Consider the following 24511-nt stretch of genomic DNA (forward strand, 5'->3'; position numbering starts at 1 on the left):
TGATAATTAATACAAGGGCTTTATGAAAGAAAATGACAATCAATTTGTCGATGATAGGCTGTCATTAAATTTTTTAAAAAAGAAATGACAAAGTACATTTTAGAAAACTTATACTAGCAGCAGTATGAAGAATGTATTGAGCTTTCTTTATGCCAGGCACCATGCTTAACACTGGGAATACCTTATTATTAGTTTTCAGAACAGTGAGAGATAACTACTGTATTCTTCATTTTGCAAATGAGGAAACTCATACTAACAGAAAGTAAGTGGCTTCCTCAAGGTTATACAGATTAAATTAACGATAGAAGGGAGACACAATTCTCTTTTGATTTATGGTAGCAAAATGGAAATTCAGAACATTTTATTAATAACTATGTTATGGAAGCTTATTAAAAAACAAAAACTACAGAATCTCTCAGGCCCCAAAGCAGCACTCTAGAACAGAAACAGTCCCATCCTAGCAATCAGGAGACCAGGGTTTCTGGACCTGCTCCATTGCTAACTAGCTCTTTTGAAGAGGTGGACTAGATTACCCTAAAATCCATTCATATTCTAAAAAAAAAAAAAAAAAAAAAATTCTGTGCTTTCTAAAAATGCCACAGAATGACTAAAAAGCACACTCAAAATAGCAGACTAGGGTTGTGGGGAGGTGGTTAATGGATAGGAAGGCAACAAAACATACCCTGCTCTGAGAACAGACTTGTCTTTATTAAACAGGTAAATGTCCGTGGGTAGAAAAAAAAATAAAAGAATCGAAGAACTGGTTGTTAAGGAAGGTCACAGAAGACTCTCAAATGAGGGGAACAGAACAACCTTCAAACTCACACATCTGAACATTTTAAGATCCTGGGCCCAAATAAGTATGCTTCCTGCCCCATGTCTAGAACTGTTAGAGTAACTCTGATGCAATGATCGAATGAGGAGGCATCATAGCAACTCTTCTTTATTTAAAGAAAAACATCATGGAAAGTATCTTCTGCCAAAGATACTATGTTATCTCCCTGAAAAAGCCCTCATATACCTTAACGAGAGCATAGTAAACAAGCATCATTGCCACAAATAGCCTGCTGGTATAAATCTAACTTTAGTTTTTTTTTTCAGGAAGATGCTTCAATAACTTCAAAAAGTAAAGCTAACAACATTTTAGTTTCTTGGTCCAACAATTATTTCTGGTCACTAATGTAAGACAACTTGGGGTCTGGCCAGTACTCCTAACCCACAGTATTTAACTGTCTGATTTACAAAATTAAAAAATTAAAACCTAGTTGAGAAAAATGCACTACCATGGCATGAGACAAGCAGCATTAAGAAGCAGCAGACTTAATGAGGTAAAAGGCTAAATATAATACAGTTTATTAAATGAGAATTTTAGTCCCTTGGCTATTTATGACTGTGCCAAAGTAGTACTAACAAGCCAGGTGGTCCTGCTCTAAAGGTATAAGGCTGTTCTATAAGACATTTAGTCTAAGAGATAATCTCTTAAAAGAGATACCTCTTCTTTAGAATCACATTTGCATATTAAAACGTCTGAGAAGTCTTCCTGTAAATAAATCTGTTTAATTTTCCTTCACCCAGCATTTTCTAAACTTATTTAATCAAAAACCCATTTTTCGCAGCCATAAAAAAGAATGAAATCGTGTCCTTTGTAGCAACATGGAACAGCCGGAGGCTAACGCACAGACAAAAAACCCAAATATCACACTTACAAGTGGGAGCTAAATTTTGGGTTCACACAATACATAAAGATGGGAATAACAGTCACTGAGGATTCCAAAAGGAGGGAGGGAGGAACAGAGGGAGGGAGAAGGGAGCAAGGATATTTTTAAAACTTCCCACGTGTACTGTGTTCACTATCTGGGTGATGGGATCAATAGAAGCCCAAACCTCAGCATCATGCAGTATACTCTCGTAACAAACCTGCACATGTACCCTCTGAATCTAAAATAAAAAGAAACGTTAAAAAATATTTTTGTGTTATAATTAATATTGTATATTAGAAATCGCTTTGAAAAAGAATGCTATTTTTTGATGTAAGCATCTTCTAAGTACTAGCCATATCAACTAATCAGAAAAACTTTTAAGAAATTTACACTCAAAGCTATGTCTGTGCTATTGGTGTAAAAGAAGAAAAAACTACCTAATCACAATAACAAGATTAAGACTCTTTAAGTGGCAAAATAAGATAAAGCTGCTGACCATAGCAGAGCACATGCTCTGGGGTCCTGGTCCTTCCCCCAAAACAATATGATGGGCTTACGTCACATTTTCTTGCCCAGTTCCTGTTGTGACCAAAGACAGACATCTGTAAGGCAGCTATCTAGGGACAAAATGTTTGAGAATGGCCATGGAATAAAACTAACTAAAGATAAAACCTGGGTACTAAAAAAAAACTAATCTTTGTTTCATGAAACACCTTTCTAATCCGGAGACTGAACTGACAACCATATCATAGACAATCATATTTTTTCATGCTTTTACAGAATGAAGTTATTAAAAAACAGCATCTCAGAATTGAAAATTATAAAGAAACCTAGTTTGAATACCTACCTGACACTTGAATTCTCTTTACAATATCCCTAAGTGGCATTCTAGTTCATGCTTTAAAATCTCCAGTTGTAAAGATACTCACAACCTCTCATTCCATCTTAAACAACTGCACTGCTTAGGAGCTATGATTTGAATCTTTATCTAAATCCCTATAAAAATGAGAACTTGTCACTAATAGGCCAACCTACTCCAAAACAATTGTTGTTAAACTAAAAGATCACTTCTTTTTGGCAATTAAAAAACACACATATCCGGAATCTTCCATACTTCTATTGTAAATATTCCATTATATCATTAATAAACAGGATAGTAATTATCTTAAGGAAGAAGGAAAGGGGAAAATTAAATTGGGGAACATAAGATGTATTTAAATTAACACTGCTGCCAATATTTTATTAATTTTAGTAGTACATACTTAGTTGAATTTTTCAGTTTTTTTGAATATTCTAAATATTGTGTATTACATTTTTTAAAGAGAAAAAAAATCCATTATAAAGCCCTTTGATATATATTTAGTTGCAAAGGCTCAAATCATAGCTCTTCTGTATATAATTCTCTTTATGGTATCTACTATGACACCTAAGGCCTAGAACACTGTCAATGATGCCAGTGGAAATAAAAACCAGCAGTTGTTTGTATGCAGCGCTGAAAATACAGATAGAGTTTCAAGATAACTTTTACTTATAAGTTAGTCCTCAAAGACATCAAGACCAAAAGAAATATATTAACTTACACTGTCTAGTCCAAATGATCAAAATGATATACTTTTTTTTTTTTTTTTTTGGAGACAGGGTCTTGCTTGTTTGCCCAGGCTGGAGCAGTGGCACCATCACAGCTCAATGCAACCTTGAACTCCTGGGACTGCAAGGAGTAGCTGGGACTACAGGTCCATGCCACCATACCAGCCTTTTTTTTTTTCTTTTTTTTTGTACAGACAAGGTCTCAATATAAAATAATATTCCTATTACACAATTGACTTAAAGGCCACCAGCCTAGATAAATACCTAACAAATTCAACAAATAGGAATGGCATTCAATCAGGACTCGCTGTTTTGAGTCTTGCCCAGGTCCTGGAAAAACCCAAAAGTTTACACAAATGGGGATGGACAATGGATAAGAGACAATGATTCCTCCTCCTGAAACAGCACCGTACAAAGCACCTACCTTGTTAACTCCAAAAAGAAAGGCTGGCTGAGCAACTATTTTAATCTCTACTACTTTTAGCTTAGTGTAGGCAATGAGCGTAACTATACTCCAAATCTGAAGAGGCAGACAACTTAGTGGAAGGTGAAACAGTTAGCTAGATATCAGGGAGCTATGAATGAGAAACCAAGGAGTTCAGATTTTAAGTAATTCTTTGACTGTCCTATTCCTTTTTTCATTTACAGCACTTACTATTTTGAAAAAAACTAAATTTGTATTTTTCAAAACTGCTCAAAACTTTTAAAAGGCTCCTCACTGCCCTTTAGACTTATCTGATCCAAGAAACAGATACAAAGCTTTAAAAGCCCTCAGCAATAAGATTTTTTTCTATTTTGCCTCTTACACCTCATTTTAATCCCCTTTCTTTCTCATAATTCATATCTAGCCCTACTGAATCTCTTTCAGCAACTCAAATAAGCCTTGTTTTTCTTCCTCCAGACTTTCAACCTTGCTATTCTCTGCCTGAATAATTACTTCAGATGTCACATCCTCAGGAAGGCATTCTCCTGCTGTTTACTCCCATAAACTTTTAATTAATCCTATCATAATTCTCATCACATTTTATCATAACAACATGTTTAATAAATTGTTCATCTTCTACACATAGCTGAAAGCCTGGTGAGGGCAAAGAGAGGGTCTTGTTTACCACAAGATATTCAGCTCTGAGGCTGGGACATTGCAGGTCCTCAGTAAGCACTGACAGATGGCTGAATGGATGTATGGATTTGCCTAGGGATATGTGTTAAAGCATTCGTATTTGTACATCTAAGAAAATCTTAAAAACTATCTCTACTTGGCAACACTCGTAACCTTGTTTGCTACGCATTTAAAATTCTATATAATCCACAGTTAGCCTTCTCCTCAGTCTGAATTAATAAGATTGTATTATTTACATTGTTGTATAGCAATTTTTTTAAATTTTTTTAGTATTTATTGATCATTCTTGGGTGTTTCTCGGAGATGTATAGCAAAATTAAAAGTTAACTAGTGTTTCTTTAAAAAAGTCTCTCTGAATCACTTGAACCAGGAGGCGGAAGTTTCAGGGAGCCGTAATTGCACCACTGCACTCCAGCCTGAGTGACGGAACAAGACTCCGTATCAAAAAAGATAAATAAAAAAAAGTTTTTAAGTCTCTCTGAATACAAAGGAATGAATGGCTACTAGTTTCCAAAGTCAAACAAATATCTTTTAATGATCTATCGTCTAGATATACTTTTCTTTCCTTTTACATAAAACAGATGTTTCTTGGCATGCAAACATCATTTAAAATCATTCCTTTTCATCTAGGCAAGGTAGCTCATGCCTATAATCCCAGCACTGTGGGAGGCCAAGGTGGGAGAATTGCTTGAGTCCAGTAGTATGAGACCAGCCTGGGCAACATACTGAGATCTTGTCTCTGCAAATAATAAAAAAGTTAGCTGAGTGTCATGGCATTTGCCTGTAGTCCCAGCTACTAGGGAGGCTAAGGTGGGAGGAGCACTAGAGCCGGGACAGTCAAGGCTCCAGTGAGCCATGATTATACCACTGCACTCCAGCCTGGGTGACAAAGAGAGACCCTGTCTCAAAATAAAATAAAATTGGCTGAGTGCAGTGGCTCACGTCTGTAATCCCAGCACTCTGGGAGGGCGCGGTGGTGGGTGCCTGTAATCCCAACTACTAGGGAGGCTGAGGCAGGAGAATCACTTGAATCTGGGAGGCAGAGTTTGCAGTGAGCCAAGATCGTGCCACTGCACTCCAGTCTTGGTGACAGAGACCCTGTCTCAAAAAAAAATTGGCCGAGCGCAATGGCTCATGCCTGTAATCCCAGTACCTTGGGAGACCAAGGAGGACAGATCGAGTCACTTGATGTCAGGAGTTTGAGACCAGCCTGGCCAACATGGTGAAACCCCGTCTCTACTAAAAATACAAAAATCAGCCGGGCCTGGTGGTGGGCACCTGTAATCCTAGCTACTCAGGATGCTGAGGCAGGAGAATCGCTTGAACCCGGGAGGCAGAGGTTGCAGTGAGCCAAGACTGCGCCACTACACTCCAGCCTGGACAACAGAGAAAGACCATGTCTCAAAAAAAAAAAAAATTAAAAGTAAATAAAATCATTCCTTTTCATTTCTGCTTTATTAATTGACAGAGTAGGTCTTTGCTTTTGGCCACTATTTTCTCCTTCACATAATTAATAATCTGTAAAACATATATTCAAGTGCACTAAAAATCATGCTATTTTAACGAGCCCTTAAAGGATCCTGTTTTTAAATGACAGCTTAAAAAGCAGAAGCTTCATTTCATTTTCTTTTTAGATCTCAAAGTTATACTAATTAAGTGATATTCAATTAGGATAACACGCTATTGAAGTAAATATGTCATATTAAAATAGATTTTCTTTTTCTATATACTCCATAATTTTATACCTTATGGTTATTTTGTATAATTTTAAACAATATGGTTATATGATTTTTTTACTTAAATATCCTCTCTTAAAAGACATCAAAGAATTTAGAGGCCGGGCATGGTTGTTCACGCCTGTAATCCCAGCACTTTGGGAGGCCAAGGCAGGCAGATCATGAGGTCAGGAGATCGAGACCATCCTGGCCAACATGGTGAAACCCCATCTCTACTAAAAATACAAAAATTAGCCAGGTGTGGTGGTGCGCGCCTGTAATCTCAGCTACTCAAGAGGCTGAGGCAGGAGAATCTCTTGAACCCGGGAGGTTGCAGTGAGCTGAGATCGCGCCACTGCACTCCAGCCTGGCAACAGAGCGAGACTTCAGTCTCACACACACACAAAATTTAGAGAGCATGCTCAGCACTGACATGGATTTCTTTTTTTTTTTTTTGCACCAAAGGCGTATCCTAGCTTTATTAAAGGGCCCGCGCCGCAGAGTCAATATAAAAACACAAAAAGTCCCATCAGTTTAATAACAATAAAAAACCCCAAAAGTGGAAAACTGAGGGGGCAGGGAAAGAGACCCCTGGGCCAGGGGCACGAGGAGCCCTGCTCATGGCACCAGGCCTGGCCGCAGGGTCCCCCGGTGTTGCTGTTGCTACGAGGTTGGGGGACAGCGATTGTCCTGTGGGAGCCACCGTTCTCCTGGGTCAGGGACCCTCACTTCTTCTGGGTCGGGGACCCTCACTTCTTCTGGGGTGTGCTCAGCTTCTGCACGCTCCGGATCTTGTCCAGCAGGCCAGAAATGAAGGCCTCCGTGGGTTTGTAACAGTCAAGCAGCAGCTCCTTGACCCTGGCAGCCCGGGCATCGTCACTCTCCATGTCCAGGAGCTCATCCACGTCAATCTCCAGTTCTGGGATCTCCTCTTCCTGGCAGTCGTAGAGGCGCGTGAGCTGCTCCAGGATCCACTCCTCTAGGTTGAGGCGCTTCCGTAGCTCCTTGCGGTCATACTTGACGGTGACCTTCCCTTGGCGCCTCACTGGGCCCTCATCGTCCGCGCCGCCCGGGCCCTCTCCGCGTGGTCCTAGGCCGCCACTGCCCGGCCCTGGGGCCGGGGCCGCCAACGCCGCGCCCCCCGCTGTTTCGCTGTCCGCCATGGCGGCCACCGGGGCCACGTGCGCGCGTCGGGCCCCTCCCTGCGCCACCGCCTCGGGGGCGCCCGGGGGCAGCTGCAGCATGCGGAGCTGGCCTGGCCGCGCCCCCTGACATGGATTTCTATACCACAACTCACCTCCATTTTTCACAGGCCTCATATTTTAATGTTTAATTCCCAGTAAATGAGAGTTTCAGGAAAGATTCATAATTGCAAGTCATATTTCATTAATCCTAAGATACACATTTTTTTCACATTTGACATCTCTGAAATCAGTACCTATCTTAAAGTTGATAGTCTCTTAAAGTTTATATTTGGCAGCATTTTTTCCTTTAGTGGTATAAAAATAATGTTTCTTACCATTGATAGCATCTCAGGCTAAATGGAATAGTTTTTTGTTGTTGTTGTTTTTGTTTTGTTTTGTTTTGTTTTTTGAGACGGAGTCTGTCTGTTGTCCAGGCTGGAGTGCAGTAGCGCCATCTCAGTTCACTGCAACCTCCACCTCCTGGGTTCAAGCGATTCTCTTGCCTCAGCCTCCCCAGTTGCTGGGATTACAGGAGTCCACCACCACGCCTGGCTAATTTCTTATATTTTTTAGTACAGATGGGGTTTTGCCAAGTTGGCCAGGCTGGTCTTGAACTCCTGACCTCGGCTTCCCAAAGTGCTGGGATTACAGGCTTGAGCCACTATACGTGGTTGATAGTTATTAAAGTATTAAAATTTTTTATCTAATAATACTGTCTGATCTAAATCACAGTACAATTACAATTCAAACAATTCTAGAGTAAAAGCTAAATGAACTTAAGATTCACATTTTACCATTTTAGAAAACTTAGGGCTAGGCTAACCTCAAGAAAATAAATAATTGGGGGAAAAAACACTTATTAAAAATTTAGGAAAAGATGTAGATTAGAAGCAAAAACAACAGAAATGACTAAAAAAAAAATGACTTAAAGACGTTCAGTCAATAGTAGCTTCCAAGGAAGTAGAGGCATGAAATAGCCCCAGAGCTTTATCTATAAAAAGAAACAAATATTAAGAATATGGCAAGGGATAATTCAGCAAACTATCTTGGAGGAAAAATATTATCGTATTACTTCTCCTTCCTTAAGGAGGAATCATTGTCACCCCTTAAACAAAAATATGGTAAAGGTAGATGAAATAATTTTAATGAAATATAAAATTATAAACATTCTTAATAAATTAAAAACCAACCTACCAGCATTGTCTTCCTTCTGGCTCAATCTGTTTCACCTTCAGGTAATCCTAGGATAGGGGCTCGTTTTCAGATCCCCAGTTTTTCATGTCGATCTTCTACCTCCCTGTGGCAACAATATTTTCTAATTAAAGGAGTCCTTTTGTGCCACAGGGAGGATTTCTGATGGTATAACAAATACAAAAGTTATGACAGCTCATCATGAAGTCAAATTAGTCCTGAGATTCTTCAAGAAAGAAATTTGGCTCCTTATCTTATTTTTCATGAAGGAAATCTGGTTTTATTTTTTAAACTGCATTTTAAAAACCTAAACTTTCATTTTTATTTTTAAAAAGCACTGCTTTCTCGTTGAATTATATAAAAATTCTCATCATCATCCATCTTTTCAACTAATGTTTAAACACAATTTTGTTGATCACTAAAAATGGTTTAAGTTTTCTTGATAATTAACTAATAAGACTAAATGTTAATGTCTCTTGATACGTGGTTAAGGAGCAAAGTCCTGTCCCCAGTGGTCAGAAGACAGAAGTAGGAAGCTACCAACCAGACCACTTGACAGCCAATGTTTATTAAAATTAGCAAAGATTAATCAGTCTGCTTGTATTATATAATATTTTATGATTAAAATGCATTTTTTAAAAGACTAAAAGGAAATGTTTTTTTAAAAAGCAACAATCATTGTCTCCTTGTTGGTAAGATTAGGGGTGATGATTTTCAGTTTGCTTATTCTTTGCAATACTTTCCAATTTTTTCCATTAAGCATGTATTGCTTTTAAGAAAAAAATCAGGCCTGTAATCCCAGCACTTTGGGAGGCTGAGGCAGGCAGATCGCATGAGGCCAGGAGTTCGAGATCAGCCTGTACAACAAGGAGAAACCCCGTCTCTATCAAAAACACAAAAATTAGCCACATAGGTGTGGCGAGTGCCTGTAATCCCAGCTACTGAGGAGACTGAGGCACAAGAATTGCTTGAACCCAAGAGGCAGAGGTTGCAGTGCCACTGCACTCTAGCCTAGGCAAGAGAGTGAGCCGGGCACAGTGGCTCATGCCTGTAATCCCAGCACTTTGGGAGGCCGAAGCAGGCAGATCACAAGGTCAAGAGATCAAGACCATCCTGGCCAACCAACATGGTGAAACCCCGTCTCTACTAAAAATACAAAAATTAGCTGGGCATAGTGGCACACACCTGTAGTCCCAGCCACTTGGGAGGCTGAGGCAGGAGAATCACTTGAACCCGGGAGGCAGAGGTTGCAGTGAGCCGAGATCGCACCACCGCACTCCAGCCTGGGTGACAGAGTGAGACTCCACCTCAAAAAAAAAAAGAAAAAAGAAAAATCAAATTATTAGATATAAGCAAGAATGATGGACACCAACTGTGATTTTTAAAATGAGACTTAAGTATGACTTTACATAGATGGTTCTTGATTATACTACAATACTAACTCAGAACTCAATCTGTTTCCATTTGTATTTTCCAGCTAGTTATTATATGTTCAACAGTATATTTAACAAAAGAAAAAAGTATGGTCTCCGTCTTCAAGGTGCTTATACACTCACTGGGAAAACAATAGGAGTATATACAACAAAAATAATATAAGCAATAATAGATAAAAATAATAAAATAATACAAGAAAGTACCTATATCCAGATGGTATAACAGATCAGGTAAGGGGATGTTTATTGTAGACCACAATCATTGTGGAAATCTTCATGTAGTTGGGCCTTAAAAGATGGCTAATACCTACCTGAGCACATTATAGATAGGAGGAAACTGTCTTTGAGCAAACACTCAGAAGCATAAATAGTACAATCCATGCAAAGGTCAACAAGAAAAATAACTAGGAGAATACAGTGTTTCAGCAGATAAGGCAGCCAGATTATGAAGGATTATTTCTGGATGATTCTATGGGTCACTGAATTTGACAGAAGAGTGGCCACCGAAATCTGATAAAGAGCTTCAGTAGAATGATAAATGGAGATGCCAGAGCACAATAATCAAGGAAGGAATGACAAGGAAAAAGTATAAACTGAAGGTATAAAGCATTTGTTTTTGTTTTTTTTTAAGTGGAAGCAAAAGGAAGGAGAAAACAAGAGACATAAACAAAGTTAAACAAATATTCCATTCTAATGTATAAAAGTCCTGTCCATACTTGAAGTCACAGGGAAGGTGCTAATGAAGTTAAAGAAACTCTGTCACAAGCACTGTGCTTTATGTATTTATTTTATGTAATCTTCACAACCCTGAATTCCTATTTTCTGACAGTGAAACACTCCGAAAAGGTTAAATACTGCCAAGTAAGTGATAAAGGGGAAATTTGAAATCAGAACTAACTAACCCAAGTCAATATTCTTCCCTTTCCTACTAAAGAGAGCTACTTAAAGGGAAAAAAAAAAAAAAAAAAACTCAGAAATAGTCGCCCAGGATTTTCTATCATATTTGACTACTCTTTGATTCTTCTCCACTCTTTAAAATGTAAACATTCTCTAAGGTTAATTCCTTAATTCTATGTCCTTTGTTCTCCATCACAGAGAGACAAATATAAAATTTACGTATCTTCTTCCTTGGGAAAAATCTATGAAATACGTTTCCCCTTGGAAATTTATTTCCACGGCTTTAAATGAGGATGATTCCCAAATCAGTTTCTCCCTGACCTTTCTTTACTAAGCTTTAGTTGTACTAGATATCTTCCATTTGCCCCTCCAGATTTATTCTCCACCCTTCTTCACCTTGCTCTCTGTCCCTGGAGACTGACTTCATCAACGGGATTCCTATGGCTTCAGACTGAGTTTGGTCAATGGCGTGCCTTAGCAGGATATTATTGGGAAGAGGTATTGCCCTCCAGCTAGCTGTGTCCTTTGATCAAAGGTTTCAGAATCTCCCAAGGTGACTCCCTGTTCAGGGCTCTGTTCTTCAGGATTCTGGTCACCCTTCCTTCCCCTTGGCCCATGAGCCAAAGGGCAGAAACAGCAATTATTGCTAGGTCTGCAGTACTGCCCTGTCTCTTACGGGTACCTTATATTTGCCTACATGTTTGTAACTAGCCCTTTATTAAAACATTCCTTAAATTATCCTAATTTTAGCATGCCATCTCTTTTGTGATGGGACCTTGACTACACATTTGTGCAACTTTTTTGTTTATCTGATTGTTTGTTTTTGAGATGGAGTTTCTGTTGCCCAGGCTGGTGTGCAGTGGCATGATCTCAGCTCACTGCAACCTCCACCTCCCGGTTCAGACAATTCTCTTGCCTCAGCCTCCTGAGTAGCTGGGATTACAGGCGTGCACCACCACACCCAGCTAATTTTTGTATTTTTAGTGGAGATGGGGTTTCACCACATTGGGCAGGCTGCTCTCGAACTTCTGACCTTAAGTGATCCGCCTGCCTTGGCCTCCCAAAGTGCTGGGATTACAGGCATGAGCCACTGCACTCGGCCACATTTGTGCATCTTTAAATACCTAAATATTCATCTTTAAAGTTCTGCTTCAACTCAAAATCATCATGACTATTACCAAACTTATCTGCTTCACCAGTCTTGCCTTCCTCAAATCATATGTGCTACTATCACCATGACCAAGCGTCAAAAAGCAGAATATTTTACCTAACTGTGCCTCTCCCCTTATACATCATGTAAGATAATATATAGTAATATGGTTTATACAAGCCCTTTCTGTTCCTGTTGCTACTACCTCGTTTTAATATTTCTCAGGCCATCCTTCAACTCATACTACAACAGCTAGTCTTCCTGTCTCATCTTTCCCCCTACAATTGATCCTATATCCAACTGAAATACTAATTGCATGGTACTTTCTTTTTAGAGACATGGCTCACTCTGTCACTCGGGCTGGAGCGCAGTGGTACTACAATCATAGCTCACCTGTAACCTCAAACTCTAATCTCAAAGGATTCTCTGGCCTCAGACTCTCAAGTAGCTAGGACTACAGGTGCACGCCACCATACCCAGCTAATTTTTAATTTTTTTTTTTAAGAGATGGAGTCTCACTATGTTGCCCAGGCTGGTCTTGAATTCCTGGCCTCAAGAGATCCTCCCACCTCTGCCTCTACCTCCCAAGGTACTGGCCCCCTAGTATTTCCTACTTAAAACCTTCCAAATCTTTCTGCTTCCTTATGAGCCTAATTACTAACTCTTGAGATTTAATTCACAATCTAGTCATAGCTCTTAATGAAATCTCCTGCCAATGTCTTATTTACTCAAGATCTTCTGAACAAGTATTGAATTTCAATAGTCTACCCATTTATTAATTATATTTCCCTCAGTTTACAATGCATTTCACCTACCTCATATTTGTCCACCTAGATCCTATCATGTGTCCTTTACTTTCTCTAAAACATTCCCTAATCCTGTAAATTGAACTTTCCTCTTCAGAAAATTCCTTTGAATTTGTAAATAACGCTCATTTGACTATTGACTGCTTTGTATTTTGAATATAACACAGATTTTTTTTATCTCCACAACTAAATTGCCCCTGAAAAGAAACATGTTGAAAACAGTGCCTTGCACATAACAAATGCAGACATAACCTGCTCTCACAAACTAAACTGGAAAGTTAAAGGGATAAATATAGTAACAAGTATTTGTTAAGGTGAAAAACGAAGAAGCAAATCCTAGACAGCTCAGTCGCCTTAGTCCAGTCTTTTTTTTTTTTTTTTTTGAGCTGCAGTCTCGCTGTGTCGCCCAAGCTGCAGTGCAGTGGGATGATCTCATCTCACTGCAACCTCCGCCTACCGGGTTCAAGCGATTCTCCTGCCTCAGCCTCCTGAGTGGCTGGGATTACAGGCATGCGCCACCATGCCTGGCTAATTTTTTGTATTTTTAGTAGAGATGGGGTTTCACCATGTTGGTCAGGCTGGTCTCGAACTCCTGACCTCGTAATTCACCCGCCTTGGCCTCTGAAAGTGCTGGGATTACAGGTGTGAACCACCATGCCCAGCCTAGTCTGGTCTTAAAAGATTTCTATCAACACTTATTTATTATTGAGTTCATTGGTATAAACGTGGTGCTTGTTAAATGGTAATTTGTAACAACCTTTTAAATTTATATTATATATAATTTTTATAATTTTTTAAAGTGAACATAAAAACTGTACTTTCAAACTCCTGTAGGGAATCCAAAAAACTCCTTCCCTCCCCTCATTCACCATACCAGTCTATCCAGCAGGCCCCTAGAACTGATGGAGTCTGCAGCCACTGGGGAAGATATGTTATACCTGCCAGAGTCAAGACCACCCTTCACCTGTATTTCATCACTCTTCCTCAAAGTCTCTTTATAATTACTAATCTGTCATTGTTATCACAAGCAATTTACTATATGTTTAGATGAATATGCCTATTTTTAAAGTTTCAAAATATATTTGGTTTCTCCTATACAATTTAAGAGAACATCAGTATTACACATAAGCTCTGTGAGGGAAACGTAGACTGTTAATCTACAAAAAGGAGAAACAAACAGCTCGTAATTCCTACTAACAAAAGAGAAATTCTTTTATATACAAAATAATAAAGATGGCTACATGCAAATCATAATATGATTTTAGTACTCCAACACAAATGACAATAGAACACTGTTTATGATATGGACACATACATATGGGTATTTAGGAATAAAAGGGAAAAAACACTCCAATGAGAACATGCAGAGAACTGTCAGAACAAGCCAATAAATATAACATCTTTTAGACTGACATAATCTAAATTATAATGTAGGAGCATTCCGCGAAGTTTTCCTAGACATACACAGGGAAGTATTCTATACAGATCTCAATTCCCCCAATTCACCAAATAAAATCTGCCATCTTATAAGCATTCCTTTTCTTCCCAGTCAGCTTCTTGTTTAAAACCTACATGTATCTGTAATCTGAGTTTCAATTTTACATTATAAGAAATGAATCTAATCCTAATTCACTACCTAAAAGGAAATATGCATACCAATCTTTATTCATTTGTATATGCCCTAGATGTCAGAAGAATGAAAACTTATTCAGATTTTAACTCATTTAAAAACGCATTTGATTCTTTTTTTAGTTTTTGTTTTGTTTTGTTTGAGACAGAGTCTCGCTATGTCCCCCAGGCTGGAGTGCAGTAGCACTATCTTGGTTCACCACAACCTCCACCTCCTGAGTTCAAGCGAGTCTCCTGCCTCAGCCTCCCAAGTATCTGGGACTACAGATGCATGCCACCACGCCCAGCTAATTTTTTGTATTTTTAGTAGAGATGGGATTTCGCCGTGTTAGCCAGGATGGTCTCGATCTCTTGACTTCGTGATCCACCCACCTCGGCCTCCCAAAGTGCTGGGATCACAGGTGTGAGCTACCACGCTCGGCCTGATTCTTAATAGAAACAATATTAAGCTCAGATTAGCTGACTTGAAAACTAATCTATGAATATTAACAATCTTTATAAAGTTACATTAAAATCCATGAGCCAGGCTGGGCACGCTGGCTTGTGCCTATAATCCCAGCACTTTGGGAGGCCGAGGCGGGCAGATCATGAAGTCAAGAAATCAAGACCATCCTGGCCAACATGGTGAAACCCCGTCTCTACTAAAAAATACAAAAATTAGCTGGGCGTGGTGGTGTGTGCCTGTAGTCCCAGCTACTGGGGAGGCTGAGGCAGGAGAATCATTTAAACCCGGGAGGCAGGGGTTACAGTGAGCCGAGATTGCACCACTGCACTTCAGCCTGGCGACAGAGCAAGACTCTGTCTCAAAAAAAAAAAAAAAAAAATCCATGAGCCAGGATGGAACATGTACAATGAATTTTTGAGGTGCTTTTATACCATTTTAGAATGATATAAGTAATATGCTTACATTTTCTTTTTGTGTTGAAGTAAATTTTAAAATTATCAAATATTCAAAAACTACTTACAAAAAAAACAAATCACAAAAGTAACTGTTATTTTACCTAGACTTCCCATATCCTCCTTTTCACAATCACTAATATCTCTGCCCAGCAAATGATATCATTACCCTCAGAGTTCAAGAAGACTAAGAAAATAAAATCCCTTAAGTAGATTACATTCGCTTCCTATTCTGAATTGGTTTTACCTGAATTAATCTAAATTAATAAAACATTTACAGTCAATTATACCAATAATAAGATTCGACCAATCTGCTCTGGTATTTTAATGTGATAAACATCCTAATTTACTAACTTATGTAAATTTGGTGCCATAGTTTTTATCTTTTTTAAAGTTGCCAATTTGCTATCAAAATCATAGTTTTCCTTATTTTTTGACCAAAACATCATCCAGAAATTTCAAACAGGTTCTACTTTTTTCCATTCAACTTAAGCTACCATACTTTTTTCTTCTGCTATTAGTATTCTGTTTAGTTATGCTCCTGTAATAAAATCAGTTACAATATATAATCCAAAACATCATCCTACAAAATACTTTTAACTGTCCTACCTATCCTTTTCCTCAAGAAGAAAATTCAACTCTGCCACTATACTTCTAGCTTCAGACTGGAAAACTCTCCAAACTCTCATAAAAAGATATGCACTATATACTGTAAATCAGATACCACTCCAGACTACAGTCACGAAGCCCATATGAAGTCCTTGGATGCCTGGTTTTTTGTTTATTTGTCTAGAAATGGGGTCTTGCTATGTTGCCCAGGCTGAACTTGAGCTCCTGACCTTGAGCGAGCCACCTGCCTCAGTCTCCCAAGTAGCTGGGAGTACAGATGCACACCACCACACCCAGCTTGGCTGCCTATTTTGATAAATGAATTTTCCACTATACCTGAGGTTTGCTAGCACTGCAATCATCAGTGCTCTGAAAAGCAAGGTAACTTTCAATCCCTTAGCTCCACAAAAAATAAAATTAGAGGAAGAACAGTTTTATGCCGGAAGAGGCTAGTAGCCCTAAGGGGTACTACTGGACCTCATAAGAAGAAATACATCACATACTCAAAATTTTAATCATGAAAGTTTCCTACATTTATAAAAATGTATCAAAATAGTAAAGAATTTTTACTAGGATTAAACAACAAGTATAATGATTCTTTTTCTCCATTAACAGCTAAAGATGATACATTTGCATGTTTATTATTATGTAAGAGTCACTACAATCCTTCTGATAAAATACTCTATTTTCTTCATAATCAATGGCAAAAACTAAAAGATTTCTCTAAGAATTACAGATACTAATCTCCAATTAAACATATAGCTATCTCACCAGAAATAGACTGAAATACTAAGATCTCTAAGAAGACAAAAAGCAAAGAGGAAACTGATAGAACACTACAAAGATGCCTTCTGATATTAATGAAAAGAAATCATATTGCTCCATCAATATTAACTCAAAGAAACTCATAATCAATTAGAGAATGATAGAATACCATTTTTTTTTTTAATTTAAAAAGCTGTCCTCATAATACTAGCCTATTGACTTGTATAAATAACAGCTAGGATTTACACTCTCAGAAAAAAAATAATAACTTTATCATTATGTAAAGCTGTAATTTTGTGCGTAGAGTCCATGATATGAGACTGTTACACCTCATAGAATTATACATTAGAACTTTTATATCTACACAAATTCCCTTAAACATAGATGTTTCACTGGTTTCCAAGCTATACTAAATAGCATTAAAAAGGTTTTTCAGTATATTTTTCATCTGGCAATAGTATTGTTGAAGCTTACAAAATGAGAAAGTTATAAATAATGAACATTTTATGAGATGTCTACCTGTTTCCACATTCTCGGTCTCAACTTCTTGTTCTTCTGCCACATCTTGCATCATATAAGTCTCATCATCATAAACCAGAACCTGGGCTGCATAGCCCTGCTCTAATCTGGCACTTGGAACTGGCTCCACAATCACTGCTGGATATTCAGAAACCTTTTCACTTTCCTATAAGAGCAAATTTAAAGAACAATCAACCTTTGTATTTACAAATTCTGGATTCACTTATAAATCCTTGAACTAATACAGTCTCGAGCAGTCCACATAATGAGTTTCAAATATTATAAATATGAATGTAAAAGCCAAAACAAGAGATGAAAAGGGCTAACTTTAATAATCCTTTCAAGTCTCAAGAGGTAAGACATAGATTAAACATTTTAAATAATCTGTGCTTTAGGATTAAGTTGGCAGATTAAAAACATGCATATAATTTCACTTAATTATGAAAGCTGACTAAAACAACAGTAAAAGACTCTTTTATACCTAAACCCACAAGGACAAGAGGTGAGAGCAACAAACAAGAAGAGGTAAGAACAACAAAATCCTGGAAGACTGAAAGTGTCTGGATGAGTATTGAGTGGGTTAGCAGACCCAGCAAAGCCAAATCAGTCTGGCAGAAAAAAAAAAAAAAAAAAAAAATCTGAGAAACAACACACTGTACAGTGTGGAGAATCTACAGAAAGCAACACCAATTACATGCACTTTTGATTCCTAGACCTTCTCTCTCCTTCATGCTGCTAAGCAACCAGACCTCCTCCACCTCAGCAGAAGACAGGTTACTTTCCAGAGAGGAACAACAATAGCATCTTTGAGGCATAATAGGCACAGTTGTTAGCATCATACTCTACCCAAAATGGAGTGTCCAACTAGCTTTTTAGTCCATCACTTTTAGTCATGAAGAAAAAGCCAAATATTCATATTCCACACACACAGAAGATATTATAAAGTAAGAACAGATCACAATTCAGTAAAGAACATTTTAAAATACAAGTAAAAGAAGTTTTGGAAATTAAAGATACAATAGCTGAAATGAATAAAGGCTTGGAAGATAAAATTGAGGCAATCTCCAGGAACCTGAAAAAAAAAGATAAAGCAATAGAAAACAGGAGAGAAAAGATAGCAATATTAGATGACCAACAAGTCCAGGAGGTCCACTATCTGAATAACAGAGTTCCAAAAAAAAAATCATAAGGAAAAAACAAGAAATAAAAAGGAAAAAAAAAGGTTTGGAAAGAAATCAACAAGAAAGAAGTAAATCAATAAAATTTTCTAAGACTGAAGGATATAAGCTACCCATTTGAAAGGACCCACCAAGTGTCTAGTACAAAAAATTAAGGAACACATACATTGAGGCATATCACTGTGAAATATCATAATATTGGGAACAGAAAAGATTCTACAAGCTTCTAGAAAGAAAACACAGGTTACTACAAAGAATCAGGACACAGACTTCAGTCTTCTCAACAGTCATACTAGAAGGAAGATGACAGTTGAGCAATTTCTTCAAAATTATGAAGAAAAATTACTTCCAATCTAGGATTCTTCACCCAGTCAAATCATCTTACAGAAGTAGAATAAAGATATCTTCTCAGACACGAAAGATCTCAAACATTTACCTTTCATGTTTCCTTTCTCAAGAAGATACTGGAGAATGTATCCCATCAATAAGAGAGAGTGAATTTTTTAAAAAAGAGAACTATTGCAAATACAGGATAGAAGAGATCAACATAGGAGAGAAACAATGGGAATCTTCAGGAAGACTTTGAAGAGAGATTCCAGGATGCTAGCTATGCACCAGATTTAAAGGGCAACCAGTCCAAAATATAGCAGTGTGACGCCTGAGATAGCATGATGAACTGTCATTACTAAGATAACCATTGACCTTGTTCCTAAGGACAGAATGTCCAGATCAGTCTGTTCTAGATTTTTATTGACATTTGGCTTACCTTCATGTACCTACTCACTCCACCTGCCCTGCTGCCTGGATCAGCTAAGAACACATTTTACCCCCCAGATGTGTTCTGCTTTGATCTACTATATGTTGGAGGAAGATTACCATGGGCTTAAAATAAAAGATACAGAACAGCGTTCTTCAAGTGACCATATACCTCCTGAACAAATATGCAATACCCAGCCCATACCATACTGTAGCATGCCAGATACCAGAGCAGGATGTGCCTTACATTTCTAAAAACTCATGGCATTGCTCACTGACTACTTGAAGACAAGCTCATGACACTCAGTGAACCTGACTATTCAGCTATCTTCTCCTGGAAGCCTTCATCTATCTATGATAATATTGCCCTTTCCTAACTCAATTAGCTTGGTAAACTATTTTTTCAAAATAAAATATTGTTTAGGACTATTTTCATAGGTGGCAAAACTATAAAGAAAAGTAAAGAAATTATAATACATAAGTCAAAACAATAGCACCTCTGGAAACAGCGCCCAGCCGGGTTTTAATATTTCAGTGGTTCCTTCTCTTTGACCATAAAAAAGCTAAAATCATTTTGCATTAAAAAATTCAGGGTTCATGCTTGTAATCCCAGCACTTTCGGAGGCTGAGGTGGGCAGATCACCTGAGGTCAGGTGTTCGAGACCAACCTGGCCAATACAGTAAAACCCCGTCTCTACTAAAAATACGAAAATTAGCCAGGCATGGTTGCATGCGCCTGTAATCCCAGCTACTCGGGAGGCTGAGGCATGAGAATTGCTTGAACCCGGGAGGCAAAGGTTGCAGTGAGACAGGATCACGCCACTGCATTCCAGCCTGGCTGACAGAATGAGACTCGGTCTCAAAAAAAAAAAAAAAAAATTCAGACCAGGTTCAGCGGCTCACACCTGTAATCCCAAAACTTTGGGAGGCCAAGGCAGGAGGACTGCTTGAGCCCAGGAGTTCAAGACCAGCCTGGGCAACATAGGGAGACCCTATCTCTACAAAAAATAAAAAATAAATATCAGCCGGGCGTTGTGGCTCTTGCCTATAGTCCTAGCTACTTGGGAGGCTGAGGCAAGAGGATTGCTTGAACCCAGGAGGTCAAGGCTGCAGTGAGCCATAATCATGCCTTTGCACTCCAGCCTGGCAACTGAGAACAAGTCTCAAAAATTAAAAAAAAAAGAAAAATATTAAACTCTCATTTCTTTTAACTGAACTTTTAACTGATCTTTAACTGAAGTTAAAAGGCAACAAGTCCAATTAAAGAAGTTCTTTAACTGAACTTTAACTGATCGATCAAGACGTATACTTGTATACATTTCTCAAAAAAATAGTCTAACTCCTTGACTTATCTATATATTCCTTGTAATCTATGTTCCACCACCTCACTGAAGCTATTCTCTAAAAATATTTTTTTGCTTTTTTTTTTTTTTTGAGACAGGGTCTAGCTCTGTCGCCCAGGTTGGAGTGCAGTGGCACAATCATGGCTCACCGCAACCTCTGCCTCCCAGGCTCAAACCATCCTCCTACCTCAGCCTCCTGAGTAGCTGGGACTACAGGCATGTGCCACCACTCCCAGCTAATTTTTGTATTTTTGGTAGAGACAGGGTTTCACCATGTTGCCCAGGCTGGTCTTGAACTCCTGGACTCGAGCAATCCACTTGCCTCAGCCTCCCAAAGTGCTGGCATTACAAGCATGGGCCACCATACCCAGCCTCAAAATGTTAATAACGACCAAATTCTATTTCAGTTTTCAATCTCTACTGCCTCCCCGCAGACTCATACATTTATTATTACCCTCATTTAAAAAATTCATTCTTCCAACTTTCTCTACCACTCTACTTTCTTTTTTGAAATGGAGTTTCGCTCGTTGCCCAGGCTGGAGTGCAATGGCGCAATCTTGACACACCACAACCTCTGCCTCCCAGGTTCAAGTGATTCTCCTGCCTCAGCCCCCCGAGTAGCTGGGATTACAGGCATGTGCCACCATGTCCAGCTAATTTTGTATTTTTAGTAGAGACAGGGTTTCTTCATGGTGGTCAGGCTAGTCTCAAACTCCTGACCTCAGGTGATCTGCCCGCCTCAGCCTCCCAAAGTGCTGGGATGACAGGCATGAGCGACCACCCCCGGCCTACCACTCTACTTTCAAGCGTCTCCTCTGACTCTTCTTTCATCTCCATAGACTCAAGTCTAGCCAACTTAGTGAGGTTCTATCTTCAGTGTCTCCTTTCTTTTTGCCCTATACTACCTTCTCAAGTAAGCCCACCCATTCTTATGGTTTCAAATAGCACCGCTATGCTGATAATGACTAAGTATTTGTCCTCTACTCTGACTCATCTTCTGAATTCCAAAACCAAATTTTAAACTACCAACTTTAACATCACTACAGGAATACTCAGTCAACACTTCAAGCTTAACATGTCTAAACGGCACAAATTATCTGCATCTGTCCCTGTTTCCCCATTCTGTGTTCTTTAAATCTTGGTTTCTTCATATTTAAAAAAGAGATTATAATATTTCTGTCCTTTAAAGTCCCATGACTTTATATGCACAAAGTTCTTAGCATAGTATAAGTACAAAGCACAGAGTAAGTTATTCAATTAGTGACAGCTGATATTATATTTTAACAATAGAAATAGTCTTCAAATCTACTATTTGCCCTCAACTTTAGAGGGCACCTTTTCACATCACAATCAGAACTGTTTGTGTTACTTCCTTGCATAAAAAGCATTAATGACTCCCCTTTGGTCTAAAAGGAAAGTTTAACAAATTAAACAATGGCTTTAACACTCTGAAATATAACCCCAACCCACCTGTCATGGGCTGAATTGTGTCCCCCAAAAAGATGAAGTTTTAACCCCTAGCTTCTGTGAATGTGACCTTATCTGGAAATAAGGTCTTTGCAGATGATCAAGTTAAGACAAGATAATTAAGATGAGCCCTAACCCAATTTGACTATGTCCTTACAAAAGGGAAATTTGGACTCTGAGACACACAAATGGGAAGGAAAACCATGGAAAGACACAGGGAGAACACCATCTACAAGCCAAGGAGTGCCTGAGGCTACCAGAAGCTAGGAGAGAGGCATTAAAGAGATTCTCCCTCCTAGCCCTCAAAAAAAAAAACAAACAACAATAAAAAAAAAAAATCTATCAACACCTTGATTCCTAAATTCTGACCTCCAGAACTGTAACACAATAAATTTCTGTTGTTTAAGCAACCTAGTTTACAGTACTTTGTTACAGCAACCCCAAGAAACTAATATACCACCTTTATATCTTATTTCCCTACATTACTTAACATAAATTGATTAGTGGCATTGCTTCTAATTCCTAAATGTGAACATTTCCAAGACTTTTGCTCATGTTATTTTGTAGCCTTCACATCTGTCCAAATCCTTTTCATCTACTGAAGGCTTTTCATCAAGTTGCAGGGAATCTTCTATAATCCTCCAATCTGAATTAATTTTTCTATCCTACGTATTTATAGAACAAGTTGTTTGCCTAATATTACCACTGTTCATTGTCCCATATTATAATTATGTGTTTACATATACAACTCCTTGACTGGCTAGTAGGATATTTGAGAGCAAGAGTTATATCGTAGTCAATTTTTATATCCTCCTTAATAACACACGCTTCATATAAACTAAAGTGGCATTTAAGTACAGATATTTGTAGCTTGGCTCAAAGAATAATGAAGTCAATAAATTTTAATATTAACAGGTATTTATAAGTTCAACATTTGCTCATCTATGGAGGCAAGTAACTTCATGAGCCTTTTTTCTGCCAAATGATACAGACCAGAGGACACTGCATGCAGCTATTCAGATAATTATTGCCTTGTACTGTGTAGAAGAGTAGCTATTTTTATGGGAGAAAGGGGATGGAAGAGAAGAAACCAGGAGTCTTTGCTTAAAAATAAAATAGCAAAAAATAACACACGTACAAGGTTATTTTACTTAGCATTACTTTGCTCAAGTCACCATGGATCTTGGCACAAGCTGTCTAATTCCCTACAAGCTAGGGTGCAAATAAAAAAATACAGGATACCCAGTTAAATTTGAATTTCAGAGAAACACTGAATAATAACTGTAAGAATGTCCCATGCAATATTTGGGACATACTTAAAGTAAAAAGTCATTTGTTGTTTATCTGAAATTCAAATTTAACTAGACATCCTGTATTTTATCTGGCAACCCTACTGTAAGTATTAACAGTGATCTCAAAAACTTCCATTTAAGGAGAGAGATTCTTAGTTTAAAGAGGCAAGACAAGTGCAATGCTGCAGTGTTTACCTAGAAAGTGCTTTTATATGCACTCAGTCATTGCTCTCCAGGTATCAGAAGTTTCCAAAGACAAGTACAATGAAATGGCTGAAAGCAGTGGTATTGTAATCCTTTTCTCAATGTACTTTAGGAATATATAGAAAGATAATAAAATTCAGGAGTATGTTAAAAGTACATAAATTTGTTCCACATTTTCTCTTTCGAGGTAGAGTAAGGTTACCTTAAAAAATCTTATCAAAACTGAAAAATGCCATTTGGCAGGCTTTAGGGAGGACTCATCTCCCCTACCTCTCATGGTTTAACCCCAGAAACCACTCCAAATAAATACGTCACTAGAATAAATAATGGTGCACTTGCTATGCAAACCCAGTTTTAAGACAAGTCCCCTAAGCTAGATGTTCATAATGCCAAAAAAAAAAAAAAAAAAGAGATAGAAAACATACACCCATACTAACAAACATCCATACAATGAGAGACTATTCAATATCAATTAAGCAATTAAGGCAGTTAGAGCTATATACTGGCATGGAAAAATATCCATGATACAAACAAGAGGGGGTGGAAGGAGGAGGAAAATGAGCCATAGAATAGTACTGTTGTCTGATTCCATTTATATATTTATTTAGCATATACATTTAAAAGTCTGGAAAAAATACACCTCAAATTATTAACCTGGTGAAAGAGAGGTGAGCAGACAAAAGATGGATTTTCATTTTCTCAGTATGTCTGAGTTTATTGTTTTTTACAATGATCCTGGTAATTAAGAAATATCAAAATACTTTTTTCATTTAAAAATAACAATTGGTACAAAAACCAAAAAAATAAAATAAATAAAGCCAATAACAGGTAATTTGACAACTTTAAAAAGGAATCCATTTGCAAAATATAAAACTTGTGGAAGAATATGCCTCACCAGATGAAAATCTTTTTATTTTTCCTATGAATTTTCACAAATGTAAACATCCCTGTAACTACCATCACAGTCAAGAAATAGAACATTTCCATCACCCCAGAAAGTTCCCTCATACCTAACTTTACCCGTCAATCCCCACCACATGTGCATGCACACACACATACACGCAGACCT

At 38.1% G+C, this 24511-nt stretch overlaps 2 protein-coding genes across 38 annotated transcripts in view; both read right to left on the bottom strand.

The window, feature by feature from the left end:
* Positions 1-24511, bottom strand: part of ELF2 (E74 like ETS transcription factor 2) — a 120123-nt gene that overhangs the window by 50154 nt on the left and 45458 nt on the right. For 20 of the 37 annotated variants that reach the window (XM_063809015.1, XM_063809019.1, XM_063809011.1 and 17 more), the window contains one exon: positions 17203-17368. The exons of 6 other annotated variants lie outside the window; for them this stretch is intronic. In XM_063809015.1, coding sequence (XP_063665085.1) covers positions 17203-17368 — 166 coding nt within the window. Of the gene's footprint in view, positions 1-8500; positions 8660-17202; positions 17369-24511 lie in introns of all 37 variants that reach the window. 11 more of the 37 variants (XM_063809032.1, XM_063809039.1, XM_063809031.1 and 8 more) reach the window with 2 other exon arrangements.
* On the bottom strand, positions 6753-7381 carry LOC104006215 (protein phosphatase 1 regulatory subunit 14B-like). Its single transcript, XM_054683859.2, has one exon. It carries the CDS (start codon positions 7364-7366, stop codon positions 6872-6874), a length of 495 nt encoding a protein of 164 aa, XP_054539834.1. The 5' UTR covers positions 7367-7381; the 3' UTR covers positions 6753-6871.

The sequence above is a fragment of the Pan troglodytes genome, chromosome 3 (genome assembly GCF_028858775.2).
Source record: "Pan troglodytes isolate AG18354 chromosome 3, NHGRI_mPanTro3-v2.0_pri, whole genome shotgun sequence".
Lineage (NCBI taxonomy): Eukaryota > Metazoa > Chordata > Mammalia > Primates > Hominidae > Pan > Pan troglodytes.